Source organism: Hemibagrus wyckioides, linkage group LG29 (genome assembly GCF_019097595.1).
Source record: "Hemibagrus wyckioides isolate EC202008001 linkage group LG29, SWU_Hwy_1.0, whole genome shotgun sequence".
In the NCBI taxonomy this organism is placed as follows: domain Eukaryota; kingdom Metazoa; phylum Chordata; class Actinopteri; order Siluriformes; family Bagridae; genus Hemibagrus; species Hemibagrus wyckioides.
Window position 1 is genome coordinate 10,555,691 of NC_080738.1, and position 24,743 is coordinate 10,580,433.

The 24,743-nt window shown below is 39.2% G+C and overlaps 1 protein-coding gene across 2 annotated transcripts in view; it reads right to left on the reverse strand.

The window, feature by feature from the left end:
* Positions 1-24,743, reverse strand: part of LOC131349206 (serine/threonine-protein kinase MARK1-like) — a 57,260-nt gene that overhangs the window by 18,915 nt on the left and 13,602 nt on the right. For both annotated transcript variants that reach the window (XM_058384692.1, XM_058384693.1), the window contains exons 2-5: positions 23,117-23,302; positions 17,550-17,603; positions 5,953-6,001; positions 5,741-5,806 (exon numbers count right to left, since the gene is read on the reverse strand). In XM_058384692.1, coding sequence (XP_058240675.1) covers positions 5,741-5,806; positions 5,953-6,001; positions 17,550-17,603; positions 23,117-23,302 — 355 coding nt within the window. The remainder of the gene's footprint in view (positions 1-5,740; positions 5,807-5,952; positions 6,002-17,549; positions 17,604-23,116; positions 23,303-24,743) is intronic.

Consider the following 24,743-nt stretch of genomic DNA (forward strand, 5'->3'; position numbering starts at 1 on the left):
GAGCAGGCCACATTCAAACCGCATTAGAATTTGGTTTCAAATAACATTAAAAATTACATTACGGAACCTGCATCACATCAAATTAGATTTCACATGTTTTTTTTTTTACCATTTACAGAGCACAGATCTTGAATGCAGATAAATGCGACAATAAAGCAACATAGATGAAAGCCAGCAAATATTCAGCCTTTTGTTGGGTCAGTCTCATGGGAACTGTCCTGATTTCCAATCTGTTCACTTTCAAAATGGCCTTGAGATAATCAAACCTTTATGAAAAACCTGAACTATTTATGAATCAAGACTACTGGGGCATTCATCAAGCGGTACAGCATGACAGGGTACTTGTACTGACCTGTTGGGAAGTTAAATTTCCACTCATCTCTATCCTTGAGGCAGACCAGAGGTCCAATTTTGCATATACAGCTATAGTCATGAGTGGAACAGGGGAGCGGCTCTGAATAGTCACCTTGCTGAGGCACTGATAATCTATCAAAAAAAACATTTTCTCCACAAATAAGGATACTACGCCTGCCAGGGAATAGGAAGGATAAATGATGGCAGCCATAGAGTCTCTAATGGATTCCTCCATGGATTCTGCCTCACATCCAGAGAGGGAAAGATTCTTTCCCTAAGCTGACTAGTGCCTGGGAGCAGATTAATGGAGCAGTACAGGTCAAGGCATCTTTTACAGTCCTCCTTCCTCTGGAGGGGACTGGTCTTTGGACCAGTGAACCTGAAATGGCCTGGTCTCCCATAGCAGAAGCAACTCTTCTCTGGCATGAACCCAGTCCGTTCAGTCTGGAAAAGTTATAGTATGTCCCTCCCAGTTGCATAGGTTTCTATGAAGAACTGGAGGCTTGGGAGCCAAATAGAGGTGAGAATCTGATCTTTAAAGGACGAGCTGAAGAACAGAATTCCCTTTGTCTCTCATATAGTCAACTGTCAAAAGCCAAATTCAGAGGTCAAGCGTTGCATTAAAGTCCCTCTCTGCACCCCTACTGGCCAGTTCATCCTTGATGGGGTCTGCAACGGTGGCTTCTGGTGCAATGGCATATTCAGCCTCACCACAACTGCCTTGATGGAGCCTTTGGCAGCCTCCCAGTCAATGACTGGATGATCCCCTCTCATCTTCTCTGCGAAGGCTTGGTAATGACCCAGTCAGTGCTTTCTCAGTGGTGATGTAGGCAATCTTAGACCAGTGAGAAGAGAAGGTGGATGCCTTAAGCTCAAATCTGAGGGAACATTAGGTCACAAACCCACAGCACCCTCCTTTCCCCATCAAAATTTTGAGTTGGTGATGACCTACCAGCTTAACCAATGCTTTGCAACCTAGGCTGGATGATGACTACAAAGAAACTCCAGGAGACAGAGGTAAAATCTTTACTTCGGTTACTACATACTACAGTTCCACCAAAAGAGCAAGCTGAGATCCAAAATCAATCCAGTCATAATGCAGATGAAGATGAAGTCCAAAAAAGCAAGATCCCAAAACCAAAAATAACAAAAGATCACAAAAGTAAAAAAGGCAGCAAAAGTTAAAGTACTTAGTAAATGAAGGCAAAGGCAGTGGCTTGGTACTCGCATGAAGGTTAACAAGGAAACTCAAAAGAAAAAAAACACAAATGAAGAATGTCTCCATCTAGTGTACAAAGTCTGTATAGTTCAAAGTGACAAGACTAAACATTTTGACTTGGACAGGCACATGTGTGTTCTAAGACGCTTTTCCACTCAACATGGTTGTAAAGAGTGGTTATTTATATATTTATAAGTTACTGTGGACTTGAACCAGCTTGAACCAGTCTGGTTCTCTCATCACTTCTAAGGGTCTTATTAACAAGGCGCTTCCACTCCCAGTACTGCTGCTCAATGGATAAGTTTTTGTATGTTTTTTATGGTGGCTGAGAAGTGCAAAACAATATAACAAATACAAAAAACACAACAACAATTCAGACAAAAAAGGTAGGGATAGTTTGCGAATGGAATTCTAATCGCTGATTGGACGAGACCTATCCCCTAAGTTCACCTATCCCCCAAGATCCTGACCAACTTTTACAGCTGCATTATTGAGAGCATCTTGACAAGCTCCATCACAGTGTGGTATGGCAGCTCCATGATGTGTGAAAAGAAGTCTCTGCAAAAGGTTGTGAAAACCGTCCAATGCATCATCGGCACCCAACTACCTGCCATTGAGTGTCTTCACCACAGAAGATGTCTGCACAGAGCACACAAAATCATCAAGAACTCCTCCCACCCGAGTCACCTCCTTCCATCCAGGAGGAGATACAGGTCCATCCGCACCAGAACCAACAGGTTCAGGGCCAGTTTTTTCCCTACAACCATAAATCTACTGAACTCTACACTACACCGCTAGGACACTCTGTACGGACACTCTGTCTCCACTCTGTACATTCTGCTATAATATAATTAAAATATTTTCTCTGTGTAATATAATTATAATGTACATATTATTAATTTCATAGATTACACCTATCCATCTGTCTATATATATATATATATATATATATATATATATATATATATATATATATATAGTTGTGCTCAAAATTATTCATACCATTTTAATCAATTTAGGTGTAATCAATTATGCAATTATGGCCTAATAATGTTAAATGGTAACACCTGTTCTGTATAATTAAGGGGGCAAAGCTTTCATTATTCTCAGTCACTGTCACCATGGCCAAGAAGAAAGAACTCAGTCATGATCTTCGTACGCGTGTTGTCAATGCCCATAGTGGAGGCAAAGGCTACAAGGCAATTTCGAAAGAACTAGATGTCCCTGTATCAACCATAGAGTACCATCAAGAATTTCAAGATGTTCAACACTGTCAAAAACCTGAATGGGCGTGGCAGGAAGCGCAAAGTATCCTTTAGAGTCACTAGAAAGATCTGCCGTGATGCAAACAACAACCTCCATATCACCACCAAAGCTCTAATAAACACCCTCAACCAAGCATTGGAGACGGTATCAAGATCCACCGTTCAGCGAATTCTGCATCTAGATGGTCTCCATGGACATCGCCCCAGAAAGGCACCACTCCTTACCCAGAGACACCAGGATGCACGTCTGGCCTTTGAGAGGGGTCACCTTGATAGAGATCCGAACTTCTGGTCATCCATCCTCTGGTCAGATGAGACTAAACTGGAGCTCTTTGGACATATGGATGTTGCATTTGTTTGGTGTAAGAAAGGAGAAGCCTTCAATCCTAAGAATACCATCCCAACGGTCAAGCATGGCGGTGGTCACATGATGCTATGGGTATGTTTCTCTGCCAGCGGTACAGGTAACCTTGTTAAGATAGGTGGTATCATGAAAAAGGAGGACTATGTCAAGATTTCTGATGAAAAACTGGTGCTCAACCTGCCAGAGAATTGGACCTACCAGCAGGATAATGACCCAAAGCATACGGCATGAGTGGTCAAGCAATGGTTCAGGGACAACAACATAAATGTTTTCGGGTGGCCAAGTCAGAGCCCTGACCTGAACCCAATTGAGAATTTGTGGAGAGAATTGAAGATCCGGGTCAGGGCTAGGAATCCTTCCAATCTCCGACAACTGGAGGCTTTTACGAAGGAGGAGTGGATAAACATTCCACAGCAGCATCTGTCACTCAGGATATACTGTATAGGATGTACAGCTGTCTGCGGCAGTAGAAATTTGATTTGTTTGTATATGAACGCAGCTCAGCTCTTATAACACTCCTTACATGATTTAATCTGGAATAGTTTCATCTTTGAATCAAACCTGCGTTCTTTAGGTGTGTTTTTAGAGATCGCAAACTAATCTTTATGCCATAATACGTTATCAGGATATCCAAAATCACGGCATATGAACATCCTTCCTCAAAGTAGCAGTGGAAGAATTCCATTTTCTTACAAATATAAATATACATGCTTGTAATTTTCGTAAAAAAAATAAAGTTCTTACTTGTTTTTGGATTTGTTTTTTTGTTTTTGTTTTGGATTTGTTGTTTTGTTTTTGGATTTGTTATTGTGTTTATGTTTTGGATTTGTTGTTTTGTTTTTGGATTTGTTATTGTGTTTTCAGATTTGTTATTGTGTTTTTGTTTTGGATTTGTTATTTTGTTTTTGGTTTGGTTATTTTGTTTTACCCTTCTTGGCTGGTAGTTTTTGTATCATTCTCTGAAAATTCAAAAGATCGTTGTGTGCAAATCTCTTGAGATCAGGCGTTTCTGAAATACTCAAACCGGCCCATCTAGCACCAACAACCATACCATGGTTAAAGTCACCGGGATCAACATCAAATCCTTAACATACACTATATTGCCAAAAGTATTCGCTCACCCATCCAAATAATCAGAATCAGGTGTTCCAATCACTTCCATGGCCACAGGTGTATAAAATCAAGCACCTAGGCATGCAGACTGTTTTTACAAACATTTGTGAAAGAATGGGTCGCTCTCAGGAGCTCAGTGAATTCCAGCGTGGAACTGTGATAGGATGCCACCTGTGCAACAAATCCAGTCGTGAAATTTCCTCGCTCCTAAATATTCTACAGTCAACTGTCAGCTGTATTATAAGAACGTGGAAGTGTTTGGGAACGACAGCAACTCAGCCACGAAGTGATAGGCCACGTAAACTGACGGAGCGGGGTCAGCGGATGCTGAGGCGCATAGTGCGAAGAGGTCGCCAACTTTCTGCAGAGTCAGTCGCAACACACCTCCAAACTTCATGTGGCCTTCAGATTAGCTCAAGAACAATGCACAGAGAGCTTCATGGAATGGGTTTCCATGGCCGAGCAGCTGCATCCAAGCCATACATCACCAAGTGCAATGCAAAGCGTCGGATGCAGTGGTGTAAAGCACGCCACCACTGGACTCTAGAGCAGTGGAGACGCGTTCTCTGGAGTGACGAATCGCGCTTCTCCATCTGATGGACGAGTCTGGGTTTGGCGGTTGCCAGGAGAACGGTACTTGTCTGACTGCATTGTGCCAAGTGTAAAGTTTGGTGGAGGGGGGATTATGGTGTGGGGTTGTTTTTCAGGAGCTGGGCTTGGCCCCTTAGTTCCAGTGAAAGGAACTCTGAATGCTTCAGCATACCAAGACATTTTGGACAATTCCATGCTCCCAACTTTGTGGGAACAGTTTGGAGCTGGCCCCTTCCTGTTCCAACATGACTGTGCACCAGTGACCAAAGCAAGGTCCATAAAGACATGGATGACAGAGTCTGGTGTGGATGAACTTGACTGGCCTGCACAGAGTCCTGACCTCAACCCGATAGAACACCTTTGGGATGAATTAGAGCGGAGACTGAGAGCCAGGCCTTCTCGTCCAACATCAGTGTGTGACCTCACAAATGCGCTTCTGGAAGAATGGTCAAAAATTCCCATAAACACACTCCTAAACCTTGTGGACAGCCTTCCCAGAAGAGTTGAAGCTGTTATAGCTGCAAAGGGTGGACCGACATCATATTGAACCCTATGGATTAGGAATGGGATGTCACTTAAGTTCATATGCAAGTCAAGGCAGGTGAGCGAATACTTTTGGCAATATAGTGTATATCTGCATGATATTATGCATTGTGCTAGAACCACATGATTGGCTGATGAATAAACACACAAAACAGCAGGTGTACAGGTGTTTGTATTAAAGTAGCTGGTGAGGTGAGTGTATAAGTCTAGTCATTTTAATTTAAATAAACAGAATTGATATGTTGCATTGCAATACTGATGAAACCAAATACAAACTGAACTGAATCTCACCTCCGCTGGCATATTCCATTATTAAATAAAGTGTCTTCTCGGTCTCAATTACTTCGAATAACTTCACTGAAATTTGAAAGAAAAAATGACATTATGTATAAAACATAAATATAAAACTGCAGCCTATACAATGCTTAAAACAATTCAATTATTACTGGTTAATAAAATGCACAGTATATGTTTTTAAGCATGTGTATTACACATATACATACCTATATTTGGATGACTCAAGATCTTCATTATTCGGACTTCCCTAAAAAGCTGTTGGAGAAAAAACAAGTTACTAATGATGTCATTCCTGGTGTCACGCTATATCATTTGACTGTATTAGGTTTTGTTCCTCACATTTTTGTTGGCATTGGTGATTATATCACTATATGTGGTTTGTTTCGATTCACGTCTTATCTCCATGTTTTATCTTGATACTTCCTGTCTGCATCATCATTCTCAGCTGTTTCCAGTTCCTCGATTAGTTTGTATATTAATGCAATATACATTAATACCTGGTGTTTAGTTTCGTTAAGTCCTTAGCCATCTTGTACCTTCCATGTTTCCTCGTTTTGATCCTCACATGTCTCCTGGTTAAGGATTATGGATTATTCTTGTTTGATGTCTTCCTGTTATCTGACCCTGCTACAAACTATGACTATGATTACTGGATTTGCACTAATTAAGTACATGCTGAGTTTAGGCACTTGCTTGCTGCTTCTCACTGCATGCTAAATCTGGACTGAAGAAGTAATTCTGCTTCACATTAATAATTCATCTAAATAAAGGCTCAGCACCCCGTCAGCTGACCTTGTCAGTGTAAAACTAAATACAGTGCTCTGCATGAGTACTAGAATATAATCGTATAAAAATTCAAGATCTATTCAGAACATTTTGGTCATGTAACATGTTAAGTTGACAAATGGGAGCTGCAGACGTACAAAAGCCTGTGATACCCCACTGTAAAATATGTTGGATGGATGCTTTGGGGCGGATTTGTGGCTGGTGGTTCACAAGCTGTTGCTGACGCCTGGAAATTTCAGCCAAAAATAGGATTGCGTTTGCCAGGAGTTTCAGCCTTGGCCATAGATACAGCAGAGTTTTCAATAAGACAATGATGAGCCAAATCCACTTCAACATCTACAGAGTAACTGGTTAAAGAAACACAAATTCACTATTTTGCAATGATCGTCTCTGTCTCTGGTTCAAACCCTACTGTGGTCTGAACTGAAGAGGAAAACGTGAGTATACTGTATAAGGGAGACTAAAATATTCTGCATGAAGTGGAGCAGGATCCCTCCATGAAATTCAATTCAATTTATTTGTATAGCGCTTTTGATGCTGGACATTGTCTCAAAGCAGCTTTACGGAAGGATAGAAACATAGAAAAAATTATAAAGTTTAAAGTTAAGTTACTATTTTATCCCTAATGAGCAAGCCATGAGGTGGCGGTGGTGAGGAAAAACTCCCTGAGATGATATGAGGGAGAAACCTTGAGAGGAACCAGACTCAGAAGGGAACCTCATCCTGAAATGGGTGACACTGGACAGTAAATACTGTAACCTTAACAGTAATGTAACTGTTTATAAAATGTTCAACCGGCTTGCAAAATATTCACAAAATTATTAATAGTAGAGCTTCCGATTATTTTGAAACCATTGTTTTGTGCCACTTAATAAAAAATGTGATCTTTTAATTTCCAAAATTGGTGCCAGGAATTCAAAAAGGCACTGTATTAATAAATGAGAATATTCACAGTTTTCTACCTTGTCTACCATTAGTGTTTCTTACAAAGCATTGGAGTGGCAGTATAAAAGTGGTGCACAACATCAATAGTAATTTGATTCACTTGAGTATGTTGGAGAAACTTCTCTCACAGCTGCAATGGAATATGTTTCCAAATCAGCAAATTGAAGGAGTGCTCAGGGGTGGAGGTTAAGTAGCTTTTATTTGTCACATCCACATTACTGCACAGATATCCCATTCTTAGAGGGTTGGGGTCAGCCACGATGCAGTACCTCTGGAGCAGATGGGGTTGGGAGCCTTGCTCAGGGGCCCAAAAGTGGCAGCACTGGAGTTTAAAAGATCATCCAATCAACAACCAAGATCACTGTCAGAAGTGGGATTTGAACCTGCGATCTGAACGCAGCGCCTTAGACCGCTCGGCCATCCTGACGTACGCTAAAAATGCGCAAATAAGTCATGTAATCAAGCCACTAGTTTAAAGTTTCAGTGAACTGTATTTGTATGTTTTGTCTGCTAGCTAGTGAGGACTAAAACTCTTTTGTATGCAGATCTATCCATCTACCTTCATACTGCTTTTCCTACACCTGGTCAGGGGGGAACCTGGAGCCTAGGGGGTATAAGGTAAGGGACACTCTAAATAAGGTGTCATCTTATTGCAGGGCACAATGACACACTACTGCCAATCAGACTTTGGCAGATATGTGTTTTTGAACTGAGAGGAATCCAGAATTCCCAGAGGAAGCTATCAAAGCTCAGGGGAACCTGCAAACTCCAAACACACACACACAGGGCAGAGGCAGGAATCGAACCCCCAAACCTGGAGGTACAAGGCAATAGGCAAACCACTAAGTGCCATATTTGTCAAAGGAGTGCACGAGATTAAGAGCAAATGTGCCAAGATGAGTTTACTGTGTAGTCCTGAGATAACCGGTGAGCTTCATGTTCACTTCATTTGCACTGGATGAAAATGTTTTCAGAAAAAGAGGTGATAAGCCGCACAGCTCACGTTAATACAGACTGAGTATGCCTTAGGGTGTCGTCAAGACTGAATTCATTCACGTATTGCCCAGTCACACTGCGGATTTTCATGAACACTGAAACTGGTTACAAGAAATCTTTAAAAACAAAAAAATCAAAATACAAATTCTACATAATGCTTAATGGGTTCGCTCAGGATGCATTTCTGTTGTTTAGGCAAGCTGTGTCCCTTACAGTGAGCTGACAAAGTGCTGATCCAAAATAAGCTAAAAGTGAGGCAGAAAGCCAAGGTTAAAGTAAGCAGTAACAAGGAGACGCAAAACCTGAAATCAAATCATCATCAAACTGGGATTATTACCCTGAAATAACAGATGTTACTTCAATAAGCAGTGTAGGTATCATTTCTTACAGAATCCATCACTGCTACACACACACACTATAGTGTACACTCTAATCTAGCGATTAACATACACACATCATTTCTCTTCATCCAGATTATCTGATTTGGAGAAAAGATTAGAAAGACGATTGAAAAAATCTGACACAGCAGAACAAGAAGAACACTACGGCTGAAAATAATAAACGACTTCAATACTGAATGTAAAGAAAAGCAGTATGGGGTGTTATGATGTTTTGGAAGCTACTAACTGATACAAAGCATAAGAAAATCTGTCACATAAACACACACACACACACACACACACACACACTGGTCCAAGCTGCATCACTGACCTACATACAGCTGCCCAGGAGCACTAAGCCATCCAAATGAATAAAAATGTCTATTAAGAATTGAAGAAAACTTCATGGAGAATAATTCTCTCCTGGCAGCTCACCAGGTTGGTTCATTAACACGTGAGGTAACAAAGATAAGTAAACACTCTCATGTCCTGCACAGTCCCATGTAAGAGTAAGCTAGAATGCATTATCACTCAACAATACACAAATAGTGGAGTCTATATTTTATGATAAAAATAGCAGATGAGCTAACTGACACATGAATCTGAAACAACTGACAGCCCCACCCTGGCCTGCCCCGCCCCCGTTCCGCATGTCCCTTCAGTAATCTTGCTTGGTTCTTCACCGATCTGCTTAACAGAAGACTTGACTTACCTCAAAGAGCTAGCTTTTTATAAATTAAGGGATGATATACAGTACACTTACTTAAAGTGAGCTGCAAGAGTAGCAGATGAGTTTATTATATATATTATTAATATTTAATTCAACACATGAACATTGAATTCAACTCAAAATAGCAAATAAAAGAAATTAAGCAGTCTACATAAAACTAAAATAAAATAAAATAAAATAAAATAAAATAAAATAAAATAAAATAAATTAAATTAAATTAAATTAAATTAAATTAAATTAAATTAAATTAAATTAAATTAAATTAAATTAAATTAAATTAAATTAAACATTAAATAATAGGATGTGCTGGATCACATGCAATTTTACAGGCTGAAGAGTAATTACTTCAGTCCGCATTTTCTATCCCCAAAATGTACAAGTGTAAAGGCAAGTGCTTAAAAATAAAAATAAATATATATATATATAAAAAAAAAATAATAAGAAGAAAAATAAATAAGAAAATAATAATATTGTAATTCTTGTCAGAGGATCTCCACTGCTATGATCAAAACAAGGTTTATCTAACTGTTAAACAAATAAAATAAAACTAACTAACTAACTAACTAACTAACTAACTAAATAAATAAATAAATAAAATGAAATATGATATTAAATAATAATGAAATAATGAAATTATAATAATAATGAAATGAAATGAAATGAAATGAAATGAAATGAAATGAAATTAAATTAAATTAAATGTGGATAATAGGATATGCTGGATCACATGCGATTTTACAAGCTGATGAATAATGAGTCATTTCTAAGGTCTGCATTTTCTATCCCCAAAATATATTAAAGGCAGTTTAGGGTTTAAAGGCAAGGTTAAAGGCAAGTGAAACACTTGTTCAACTCTCTGCATAACCCTACTCTGAATAGGATCCTATGTAACCATATACACTCAGTGACCAGTTCATTAGTTCCACCTATGCAAATTCTTACTGCAGTCCATCTGTTGCTGTGCTAAAGAAAATAAAAATACTGTAATAGGTGTCACCTTCTTCAGGTTTCTTAATTCAAGTTTGTAGTGATGCTACCCCATGCAACTGATAAATGACGATGAACAGATAGGTTTACTATTTACAATGAAGCAGGTAATTCTGTATAATTACTGGAGCATCACTGGATTTAAAATAGACCTTAAGTCATAGAATGTGTGTCTGTTTTCAGAGGCAGTGTCCTGTGTGAAGCAACCACTGGAAAGCAGAAGGATTATGGAGATGCAAAGCTCCGTGGGAGACAGGAGAGTATTTTTGTGACAAACATCAGGGTGTCACATAGACGACTCCAAACACACCAGACTGAAACCTTCAATCCCTACTCAAAGACACCTGCATCATACAACATACAGAGAACCATTTATTTCTCTATTTGTGGATGACTATAAATGTTTACTTACATTTTATAATGGATACAACTGATTAATTTTTTATTATTTTCATTTTTTTATGATTTCTGTTTCCCAAAATGTAAATAAAAATAATTATTAGGACGCTGATAACAGAGGTGAGCAATTAATATAGACAATAAATAAATAAAATAATAATTCTTATAAAAACACACACACACACACACACTTGATTACAGATATTTCATCATTCTCTAAGCAGTGTTTCTATTCTGGTCATGTCTGACCTCTGCTACCTGGATGTATTATGACAGGATTTCATCATTATTCTCTACCTGATGCAGGATTAAAGCTACAGCCAGGAATTTGAGGATAGCGACTGGCAGCCTGGCCCTGAGTTTTCTAAACCATTAGGGAGCAAAAACATGGATGGTTACCATTTTTAAATGATACAAGCAACAGTAAATGAGATATTTTTACAAACTGCTTGCAAATGTGGAATAGTAGAAAACAGGTATTAAAATACTTCTTTTCTTTCCACTATAGGTTCATTTACAATCATTTAGCAAATGAGGCTTTAGCTGTGAGGCTTAACGCTATGACATCTAAAAAAATTCTGCAGCTTGTATATGGTGTGCAGAACCATGTGAACCACATTGAACTCATAGCTGAAGAAAAGAAGTCAAAGAAGTTTTTGAGAAGGGATTGATTTTATGCTTAAACTTGGCAACCCTGGCACAACTGATTTATCCAAGGTACATCTAAAACTGTTTAAAACGAGCTGCTAACTGTATATGCTGTCGCCGTTCAACTGGTTATTTCAGGGTTTCTCTAATATTTTCCTCGATAGCAGCCTACAGCGTGGAGTCAGCTATAACTACCTCGCAACTTAATTCCTTTTCAAATTCGTTTGAGAGACATTTTAGTTAGTGAAAGCTTTTTTAACACAGGTCTCTAGTGTGCAGTGGTAAATGATCTTATGCCAGGTGCTATGCATGGTGCCCTGAGGGGCCAGATGGTAGGCCCAAGGTTTCAAATATCTGTCCACACACACACACACACACACACACACACACACACACACACTCGTGAGGATCTTCCACTGACATAATTAATAATGAATATAATTAATGTTCTGCCTCTACCTAAATGGAAACCTTAACCTCAGTAACCAAGCTATTTTTAGTCAACACTTGACCATCAAACTTGACCATATTTGCTCCTTCTTCAAACAGTTGGAAGCAAACAATTGTACAGGATTGTCTTTATATGCTGAAAGCTTTACAATTTCCCTTTACAGGATTTCAGAAGCCCAAATCTGTTCCAGCATGGCAACGTCCCTGTGCACAAAGCGAGCTCTAGAAAGACACGGTTTGCCGATGCTGATGTGGAAGAACCCGAGCGTCCTGATATCTGAATTGGAATGTGGCTGACGTCACTAATACTCTTGTAGCTGATTGGGTAAATCCCCATAGTCTTGCTGCAAAAAGAGCTGGAAAGACTTCCTTATCCATGATTCCCTGCATCTTGATTAGAGCCTCAAGCCCCAGCTGAAGAGAAGCAGCTATATAGCATGATGCTGCCACCACCGTGCCTCACCATGGGTATAAACTGTTTTCTTTTAGAAACCTTGGCCTCATCAGACCAGATAAAACATTTTGCCATTTTGGGTGATTAAGGCAGGCTTGGATATTTTTTATTTTTTGCATTTTGTTTCTTTATCAGAATGGCCTTTTGCCAGGTCATCTTACCCTGTAATCCAGGAATGTGAAGAATATCAGAAATTGTTGTCACATTAAGGAAGTGACAGCTCCTTTAATGTTGCTGTAGGTCTCTCAGCAGCTTCCTGGATAGGTTTACATTTACATTTCTGGCATTTGGCAGATGCCCTTATCCAGAGTGACTTACAATATCTCATTTTTTTTATACAACTGAACAATTGAGGGTTAAGGGCCTTACTCAGGGCCTCAGCAGTGGAAGCTTGTTGGATTTGAACCTTCCAATTAGTAGTCCAACACCTTAATCACTAAGCTACCAAATTTCAATGTTTCTTCTGAAGGGATGTCCTGTTCTTGGTAATCTCCCCTCAATGATGCTGGCCTTCACACTGTTCCAAGGTACATCTAATGTTCTGGAAATAATCTAGTGATTTAGTACACCTCTCCGGATCAATAGCTTTTGACAGTGAGATCCTGGTACGTGGATACATGGTAATGGGGGATTCTACCAGGCAGTGAGGCAGTGATAATGTTAGAAAGCTCAAAACATCTGCATGATTGGCTCATCTCCCATTTTACTGGGGAATAATTCGGCTCCCATTTTTGGTGTATTTTGTGTGATAACTCTATCTAGCATAATCTGTAGAATTGTAGCGGTCCTGAGAAGAATGTGAATGATAATTTAATATAATCATTGTAAAGGTCACTGGAAATTGGGGCAGTGTCAGATTGTATAAGAATTCAATTAGCATTTCACACACACACACACACACAATAATCTAAATGACTGAATCTGTGAAGATTACATTCAGAAAATGCCACACAACACCCCCTGAACACACACATATATTACCATTAGCATTATCAGTCCTGAATACGATGGATCTGTCAATACGGGACTCGCTCGAAAGTGAAAATCACCTTCACACAACCACAGAGCTCAATATCTTCCCTACCCCCATTAAACCACTGTTAAAACCTAAAAAAAAAAAAAAATCCATGAGCCATGATTCAGCAGTCTTCTGAAAAGCTGAGATTTTTTCGTTAGATATGTCTGCTTAGGAATTGTAAAGTGGCTAACTCGAGTAAGCTATGAAGTATCTTGTAGTACGCTAGCACATTTTGCTTACTGAGCTGCAAAGAAAATGCAGAGACCTTAATGTAGCGCACGAGAGACTGCTGGGTTTTAAGTTATAGAAAATCAATAAGGGAGTCAAGGGCAGATGGAAGAGAACGCGATGCATTACCGCCTGGATGTCTCCGTTTAAGCTATCATGGCATAAGCGGCTGAGGAGGAGAAAACCGAAGAGGAGGCATGGCTGAACGTGGATGAAGTGGTTTATCAACAGGGTTACCAGCTGGAATAAACTGGAAATTCTGTGCTTATAAATTCCTTTTAAAAAATTAGCCAAAAATTGTTTAAAATCCTGTATCAAATCCTGCCAGTGTAATAATAAATCATTCATAAAACAGGAATAGTTGCTAACACAGTAACACATTAATAACATTGTTAACATGTGTTTAGATTTTATGCAAATGAAGTATGACAAGACAAATCCAAATGCTCGATGAATTGATTCTTTCTAACTAATCCTACCAGTGTGTCTGAGTGTGAGTGTGTAATCTGACATTTATTCAGTTCCCTGCTCACAACTTTCCTACTGATTAACCTTAAAAACTGGAGGAAGGTTCCACTTCATCCTTATATTTATCCTTATGTTCTAATTTTATCCTACATATCTTATTACACCGGCATAGAGACCTTATGATGAAAAAAATAAAGCTTAGAAAGAAGTAGCAGAGCTTGCTAGTGCCTCTGGTGAGAGTACATACATAATGTGTAAGTAATCACATAGCCAAAACTTCAGACTGACAGCAGGTCTGGAGTCCATAGCAACTTTTATTGGCCAAGAATTGCCCAAGAGGGCATCTGACTGACATGTAAAGCAACCAATCAGTTAGGGGTGTGAAAATGTAAAGTTGAATTGTTACTACAAAACCAGACCGGTGTGCAACCATAGTTGGTTCATTTAATAAAGATTGAGTCTAATGATACAATGAACTTCACATCATTTGGAAAATCCAGCGTTTAGCTGACCACTCATTGTTACACGACAGCTTCCTTCTTCCATAAGGGCTTTGTTTCCAGGTGGACTGTCTCTGAGAAATCCAAACAATCAGATGACGACCGCGAAACTCCTGAAGTGGACGTCTGAGACATGTCCATCTTATCGATTGCTAGTGTGAACACAGTAATATGGTTCTTAATTACAGATTCATATTACTGACACTGAAAAAAAGAAATATGTGGTCAGTCAGATTATCTGAATTATGTAATTTCAATGTTTTTTTTTTCTCTTTCATTCACATCCTCTCTTACTGACACTCATCTTTCCAGTGCAGTTGAACACATCCTGAAGAGGAACAACACCAGCACTAACATGTTATTCGCCTTAGAGAAGTGGAATTGTGGAGTGGAATCAGTCATTGTGGTTATAGAGACTCAATCGTGAGCTCATCTCGCCTCTCGTGACTCAGAGTAGAAACAGTAGGATAAGGATGAACACGTGTGGGCCTAGCAGATGAGAGAACGATATTCAATGCCCAGCTCTGACTCACACGCAGACAACGTAGCATTCTGGAGCGAGAATAATGAGCCCCGACTTGCCTTTATCTAACGTGTCTTATGCAGCGTTGCCAATTGTTTGCCACATCCCTGACTTTTCAGCTTCACCTCAATAAGATTCATGACTTTATATGGAAAAGATAAGACAGCTCGGGATCATTTAGATGACCTAATCATGAGATTAAGGGCTATAACGAGATATCGTGTTGTATCATGGCATGCACAAATGAAAAATCAATAGCGTTATGGAATTCAGTATCTATCTATCTATCTATCTATCTATCTATCTATCTATCTATCTATCTATCTATCTATCTATCTATCTATCTATCTATCTATCTATCTATGCTTTTAAGACACCACTGATTCATGTCTATGGTAAAAATAACAGCCTTTTTTTGCACTGCAATCCTACAATCCCAGGCAAGCTGACTTCCTGTTCCCTACTTCAATGAGAATGCTCACAGACCCATTCCTAAACAAAGCACATGTGAAAAGATAATTGTTATTATTATGAGATCACAGCATTTATATTTCAGCCTTTACATCCACAAAACACCTGATGTAGTGTGAGCAGTTAGGTGGAGTGGAGTGTCCAGAAAAGAAAATAATACCTGAAGGTGTAGCTTGGCTATTTTTTTTTTTTTTGTAGCTTATCTAGAGGGCAGCTGTAAATGAAACACTGATGCATAATTTGCTCAGGTGTCCTGGAAAGAGTTTTGTAAATAAACCTACTGATTCAGTGGGTTTAAACTGTGTGATGAACTTGTATAATCCAACACCGCACTGTCATCTAATGATAATTATAGTTTTGATGCTGGGTTCCGTCAACCAGGGCAGACAAGCCAATAGGGCAGAGCAATCAGGAAAGATAGTTATTAAAGAAAAGCTCAGATGATCCCAGCAACATCCAGCAAACTCCTCCAGATGATTCAGCCCAAAATGACCCACGTCACACCCCTCTGTGTCTCTCTCCACTGGCTTCCTGTGGCCACCCGCATCAAATTCCAGGCCTTGAAGCTCATGTACAAGACCTTGTCTGGAACAGCACACACCCCTGCCTCAACACTCTCCTTGAGGTTTATGTTCCCTTCTGCAACCTGCGATCAGTTAACACCTGACGCCTGGTAGTGCTGACTCAGCGAGGCATGAGCTCCCTTTCCAGGACTTTCTCACTGTCCCTCAGGCTTTCCCTCAGAACGGTTTGTCCCTCAGTGGTGGAATCCGTCACTATCTTCAGAAAACAGATCCCTAAATTGTCCCTACCTACACTTAAAGTATAATAGCTTTCACACCTCATTTCTGTGCACTTTGATCCTCTGGTACTGAATTAAAAATCTTGTATGCTAGCAGTACTTGTATTGTTGGCTTGGTACATCACTTTTCTTGACTTGCATCACTTCAGATTGATTTTTATACAACTTAAGTGCCTTGACCAGGGGCCCAGCAATGGCAGCTTGGTGGATCAACAAAACAGAAAACCGGATAAATGAAATTGGAAATTTAACGGCTTGGTTACATCACTTGCAAATGCACTGAACTTATTAAAAGACTGGATGTGACCATGTATATTGTTTCTTAATATTCAGGGGACTGTGAAGAGAAACAGGCTTCTTGAGATGGTAAGGGTCATGTGATTGTTCTTGCTGTTTGTTGGTGTATGGGATTGTAGTTCTGGATTTCAGCTGAGGTCATTGTGATGCTGTGTATGTGCTGTTTGTCGTCAATCACTGTCTTAGTGAAAGTAGGAGTTTTCAAGGCAAAACAGGAAGTAGCGGTACAGGAAAAATGCTATTATACAGAATCTAAGGTACTAAAGATACAGATGCGCCTCCATTTTATTTGCAGTCATCACTGCGTACTGAACGTGAAACATAAGAGACGTTGATGTAAGACTGAAATCAGCCCTCAGAGGTTTCTCCAGATGCACTGCAACAAACTAAAAGCAACAGAATAAAGCGCACAACAGCGAAAGCACCATGTCAACCTGGACGGTGATAAATCTGGGAAAGACGGACCAGCAGGGAGGCCGGGGCTGAGTTGTCTAGATCGGAATAGAGGAATATCTTACTGTTCAGTCATGCAGAGCAAATTTCAAGTCAAAGCAGAACTTTTTACAGATGCTCAATGTGGAGAAAGCGATCATACATGGGAAAGGTGTACTGGTCTAAATTAGAAAAAATTATTTAACTGTCATGCTACTGCGCATTTAATTACAATGGTAAGCTAATGAATAGAAAGAAGCATTGTTTATTTTGCTTTAAACAAACTTACCTTTTGCAGACTTGTGGGGTTTAGCTGGGTTTTGTCTATTATTTTGACTGCCACCTGTGTTGAAAACAATACACAGCAGTTAAGATCTAGCATTACTACATACATGTGTATCTTTAATATATATCAAATCTACATGACGCCCATGAAGACAAACCTCATTGTAGATTTTCTTTAATCTAGTTCAAGGTTTTATTCCTGTATTTCATTGTCATGTAGAAGAAAGAGAAAGGATCACTCTTAGAAAGACGACTATCAGATTATTATCTTATTAATAAAATAAGAAAAGCTATAGGTATGGTGGCTGCCTCACACCCCTGGGTTAGGGGTTTGAGTCTTGCCTCTTCTCTGTGGTGGAGTTTGCATGTGCTCTGGTGGTTTCCTCTGGGCACTGTTTTTCTCAGTAGTCCACAGACATGTGCTGACTGGCATTGTTAAATTGTCTGTAGTGTGTGTGTGTGTGTGACATTGTGCCTTGTGATAGGTTGGCAACCTGTCCAGGGTGTCCCCCACCTTGTGCCCCAAAACCCTTGGGATAGACCCTTGGGATGTGACCCTATGCAGGATAAGCACTAGAGACTGATGGATGGATGGATGAAACGGGAGATTTGACCTTATCAGTAAAAGCAGACACAGACAAAGGAAAATAAATTCAACACTGAGCTCATCTTTCATGCAAACTCCCAGGTGATAAATCCTGCAGACCCTCATGCTTTACTGTATTCACATTTGCATTAATGATCTTCCATTAATGTCAATTACCGTCATTCATTTAATTTATTTTTTTAGCTATTCGGAATATATTTCCAGTATTATATGGATATAATTCCAGGCTGGTCATGAGTTGCTCAATGGCAGCTCAGTTGACGTAGGTGTGAGAGAGAGAGAGAGAGCAAGAGACTGCATGTGAAAGAAAAATAAAAAAGTAAAGGACAGAGAGAGAGAGAGAGAGAGAGAGGGAGAGACACGATGTGCGCAGGTGGATCTATTTTCGGCTCCTCTCGGGTGGGTAGGCGAGCAGACGGCTTCATCCTCTCTGCGCTTCATAAGGAGCTGAGCTCATTACAGTAATATCCACACTCTGTTTCTGATCACAACCTCTAACGCTGCTCACAAATCACTGCCCTGGATCTAAAGGAGCATGAGAAAGCCTCTACATTATCCTCATACTGTATTACAGTCAGCTCCAAAATTATTGTAAAAATATATATAAAGATGCCTGTGTATCTTCCACACTGAAAATATGAGATAAGCTCCCTCCCCTAACATGATGCCACAGTTTTCTCCTGTACTGCTTGATGTAATGTGCAGAGAATGAAACCTGAGCCCACTTCAGTACACAGTCTCTCAGGGTTTGGGGTTCTCTCTTGTGGACTCTCCTCTTCAGTTCAGGTTTTAAATGGAGCTTGATTCTGTGCCTATGGAACATACTGTATATTTACCTCAGTTTCAGTTTCCTCCACTACAACATTTTAAACCGCCGGTCTTATATATACTACTATAAAAGTAAGAAAATATCTGATAACAAAAACAAACCCAAGCTAACGCTACGCCACACAGTTCGTTGCAAAGTAGCTTGTGTTAACGCTAAAGGAAAGTGTTCAGTCGAAACTGGATAACGGACACAATATTAGTGTATAGGCGCATACTTTAGATTATGATGCTGGTTTCTATATATATTGCTAGCCATGTTATTAGCATGTAAAAGTTCTCTCTTACACACTGGGGTTGAATTCTGCAGCACTCACTACCTCTCTGTGGCTTTGGTTCAGTGAGTTATTTCTCTGTTTATTTGTTTCATACTTCACAGATCCTCCACAAATCACAGATCCTCCATACTCCATAAATCACAGATTCTCTATAAATTACAGATCCTCCAGACTTATCAGTTCCTCTATAAGTTACAGATCCTCCATAGTTCACAGATACTCTGTAGATCACAGATCCTCCATACTTCACAGATCCTCTATAAGTCATAGATCCTCCATATGTCACAGATCCTCCATACGTCACAGATCCTCCATACTTCACAGATCCTCTATAAGTCACTGATCCTCCATACGTCACAGATCCTTTATAAGTCATAGATCCTCCATACGTCACAGATCCTCCATACTTCACAGATCCTCTATAAGTCATAGATCCTCCATACGTCACAGATCCTCTATAAGTCATAGATCCTCCATACGCCACAGATCCTCCACACTTCACAGATCCTCTATAAGTCATAGATCCTCCATACGTCACAGATCCTCCATACGTCACAGATCCTCCATACTTCACAGATCCTCTATAAGTCATAGATCCTCCATACGTCACAGATCCTCCATACGTCACAGATCCTCCATACTTCACAGATCCTTTATAAGTCATAGAGCCGCCATACGTCACAGATCCTCCATACGTCACAGATCCTCTATACTTCACAGATCCTCCATACATAACAGATCCTCCCATATGTCACAGATACTCTATTCTTCACAGATCCTCCTACACGTTACAGATCCTTTATAAATCACAGATCCTCCATCATACTTAACAGTGGGGATTAGTTCCCTATCTCTATGTGCTTCTTTGTAAATCTAAATCATCCTGAGTATTTGTTAACAATTAGCTCTGTATTTTTGTCTCACTTCATCACAGAAACTCCTTTCAGCTAATGTTTTTATCTAATAAACTCACTATGCTTACATTTGTGGTTAAATGAAAGAGAAGCATTTCCTCAGGCACAGAGTTTGTAAGCAAGTCAGAGTGAAAACACTCCAGTGATCACCTTGCCTCCATCCCTTCTCCTTTCCTGTGTGTGGGGCAGTTATTACAGCAGATTGGACACAAATTTTCACATTCAATAGAATACAAACATTTGAAAACGTTATGTCTATGTTCAGTGTGAGATTTCAGCTGAAGTGTACGATGCTGTAAGTCCTTGTTCATTGGAGTTCACATGTTTCATGGTAAATAATTTAACCTTCATCAGACAGAAGGGCAACATGTGCGAGGTGGTGCATTATTCATGGAGGCAGTATACACGGTGCATATGCTGATGCTTCAAGAGAAATTCTAGTAGAGACCAGGAACAGGAAATATTAATAAAAAAAAAAAAGGATCATTAATCAATCGCAATACTCTGGGCTTTCAGTTACAAAATATGACTTCCTGTGTCTTTACAATGGGAAGCTTGTTGCTTCCTGGCAGTCATAAACAAGGATCCAGGATAGCTCCAGGCGCTGATATTCATTAAGAACCATGGAAAGCAGTAAAGCATTAAAATCCTGCAGTGTGTGCTTTTTATTTAAGCGTCCTTGTTTGTTTACGAATGTTAGGGTCGTGTGAGAGGTCAAGCAGAGATAAACATCATGAGCCGTTCGGTAAACTCGTGCTAGCGCATGCTGATGGGATGGAAAGAAGGAGTGTGGTTTCTCCTACACCTTAAGCGTATTTATAGACGCTGTTCACAACAGGGGTGGGATTTAACACTGAATTTTAGGTATTCTGTGGAGTTTTTCCACTACGTTTTCAAGCACTACATTTCTCTAAACTGAGCTGAAGTATTGGGTCAAGGTGCCTTTGTAACATCAAGGAGTTGATCTAAATTCACAGCTAATGTAAAATTGAACAGTTCTTACAGCAAAAATGTGACAATAACCACCATTGTAAGGTCAACTAGTTTGTGTAACATTTGACCTATAAGGAATTAAGTGTTATTTATTGAGCCATAGCTCATGTTTTCCTGTGTTTCTTTGATTCCATTTCTACCAGCAGCCAGAAAAGCATCTATGTGTGATACGAGGAGGACGTCTTTCTTGTGCACGTACTTTCATACTTCCATTCTTCCCAAAGTATTTCTCAGAGTAAATGCACTTGTATTTGCTGTGACTTGCTTGTTTTTCCAGCGATGTAGACGTTGGAAGAGTAAAACGTTTGTCAGGTCAGAAAAGAGAGCAAAAATGTGAAGATGTTCAGTGTTCGTTAACGGAGCTTCGTCGTTTCCAAATTTTGAGTTTTCATGAATTCGTCTCTGTAGAAGGCTTCTGTTAAGGTTTGCAAGATGTTTTTTTATCTGACTAGTTTGTATTCATCAAACGGTCTGCTGCCATCGCCATTAAAACAACTGATATTTAAAGTCAATAGTTATGGAGTCATGGAAAACTGGTCTTGTGTGTGCAGTTAGGGTTTGGCACACATGATAAGTTTAGTCTATAAACTGCACACTACAGCTGAATGTGGATGTGAGACGCTGCAGGATCTCCGCCTGCCTCTGCATGGTGTTCTGGGGTCTTGTCAAGAGGAGATTAACAAATAAACATAAGCTAACAAATAAATGCATGTGAATGAAGTGAAATATTGCTGAGATTAGCTAGTTGTTTGATAGCCTAGTCGTGTCCAGTGTGCCTAAACACTGTTTGTGCCACTGCTGCAGACGAGGATGAACTTATTTCAGGAGTTTGTTTGTTAGTTCGCTGATATGAAACCCTGAGAATAGCTAGCAAGCTGCTTATAATAGCGCCTTGCCTAGTCAAATAGCTTCACAACAGCTCAACATTAGCAGCTAAGAAAATGGAAAAACATTTTCTCTCTATATTTCTAATTTAAAAAAAATTAAAATTAAAATTTAATGGACCTGAGTGACTGCAGACACAAGTAACCGGTCCATTTCTTTTCCCACACTGGTCTCATTATCAAAATAAATAAATAAATAAAATAAAACAATTAATAATAATAATAATTATTATTATTAATAATAATAATAGCAATAACAGCATCATTATAATGAGGAACAGCAACATCTGACAGTTACTCTACTACATTTACAAGCAAGTGCTAAAATGAATCAGAAGTCTGAGGACAAAATGCACACTATTACTTACTTCTGTGTTGTAAAAGATCAAAACAACAAAAGTGATTGTTATATTGCACACTATCTGGCCTGCATGAATGCAAACATTTTCTTGATTTTATTTGTATTTTTCCATAGACTTCCTTCATTTTATTGATTTTCTTTTTATTTTAATAATTTTATTTTTCCATAGATTTCCTTCACTTTATTGATTTTCTTTTTATTTTTCCATACACTTCCTTCATTTTATTGATTTTCTTTTTATTTTAATATTCTTATTTTTCTGTAGATTCCCTTCATTTTACTGACTTTCTTTTTATTTTAATGATTTTATTTTTATTTGTCCATAGATTTCCTTCATTTCATTGATTTTCTATTTATATTAATGTTTGTATTTTTATTTTCCCATAGATTTCCTTCATTTTTTATTTTTCATTTTAATGATTTTATTTTTATTTTTCCACAGATTTCCTTTCTGCCCTTTCCCACATCTTTTAAATCTATTTTACTGTAATTTTATTGATACTCTATTCCGAGCATGTTTATATTCTTTACTTCATTTTATTTTTACCTTGATTCTATTTTTAGGATGCAGACAGTCCAAAAGCACTCCACTACATCATACATGCACATGGATGTGACGCGTAAAATAGGAACTTGAATTCGAAACTGAATCCAACTTCGTTGACACAGTGGACACAACCTGAAAGCAGCACTCTCTCGTGACCCTCACCTCTCGTCCGGTGAGCACGTGGCGTGCCAGTTTGACCTTGGCGAAGTTGCCCTTGCCGATGGTCTTGAGCAGGCGGTAGTTGCCGACATGCGGCTGCTCGTCCACGCTGGAGCTGAGCGAGTTCCTGCAGCGTGGCAGGTTCTGTCGGCTTGCCAGTTTGGTGGAAAAGCCATCCAGGGATGTGTGCTGGAGAAAAAAAGAGCAGTTTGATTAGCTAATGTCCCATAGAATCGTTTCTGGACTAATTTGAAGGTTCCAAACGAATAATATTGCTTGTGCTGTGTATACATACAGGTTACTCTAGGGCAAAAATCTGCATGTTTTACCCAGAATCTAAACACTGTGACACCTTCCCTTCTGGAACTAAAGCTATGTGAAAAAAAATGTAGCTTGAGGATGCATTTCAAGCTAAAAAGACTCTCTCTCTCATAGCAGTTTACGTTGTCCATCCTGCCACTGCACTGCTATTCGATACAAGTTAGACACTGCATCACAAAGAGACGGCGTGTAAGCTGAATCCCAGAGTCTGGACACTGCAGTGGAAGCTACTAAGTGCTCTGTGGCTCCAATAATCTCGAATAATGGCCGCGTGAGAGCTCGAATGCTGGCTCGCCCAAATTTAAAACACTACTGGGAGAGAAACCTGGCGTATCTGGGCAGTAAGGGAAATAAACAGGGGAAGTACAGACAGTAGACAGTCTTTTTTAAAGACTGATTTGGGAATCAGGTACCATGTAGAATGTGAATTGAATTTAAAAACATATAGTTTCAGCCCTAACCTTGGCACCGTATAATTATCTGCAGTGAAAGTCATAAAATATACACAGTGATAAAAACGACCCGGAACACACTTCCTACAAGAAACCAGCCACCACCTTTCTGCAAATTCTTCACACAATGGTGCTCATGCTGCACCAACTACCTCGTCACTACCTCATTCTCGATTCTGATTGGTCAGCAGGTGCTGATTATTCTTCTAGAACAGCAGCGTTTTTATAGAAACACTTTACACAATATGGTGAACGCTCCACACGAGCTACATCTAGTACTAAACAGATTAAAAAAGTATTAGAATTGAACATATTATTAATTTGAAATTCATTCATTCATTCTTTGATTGATTTATTTATTTATTTATTTATTCATTTTTGGAAAAGGGTCTCCAGTCTCAGCGCTCTCCAGAAGTCAGAGGTTTTCAGTATGTTTCCTTTCGCAGTTTCTCAGTAACAAGCTGCATTTTGTCTTATTTACTTCAAGAGGAAGTGAGGGAATTACTTTTTATAGCGCTTGATAATGGACATCCCACATCATTAAATGCTTAACTTTATAGTGGTATATGGCTACACTGTGGTCCTGATTCAATTTGATTCCAGACACCGGAACGTTTCAGCGAAATTAAGTGTGCATTTTTGTCTGTATAACAATAGGTATGTCAAAAAAATGCTTTAATACTTACACAAAATGTACTAAAGGTTCACTGTATCCAAAACAAAAACATTCTCAAAGGAATAGTATTCGATGCGTAATTAATAGAACGCTGATTACAATCAATCGCTTTTTTTTTTTTCATTTTATTGTCTGTACCACTTATCCGATCTATTATCGGGTCACAGGGAGCCTGTGCCTA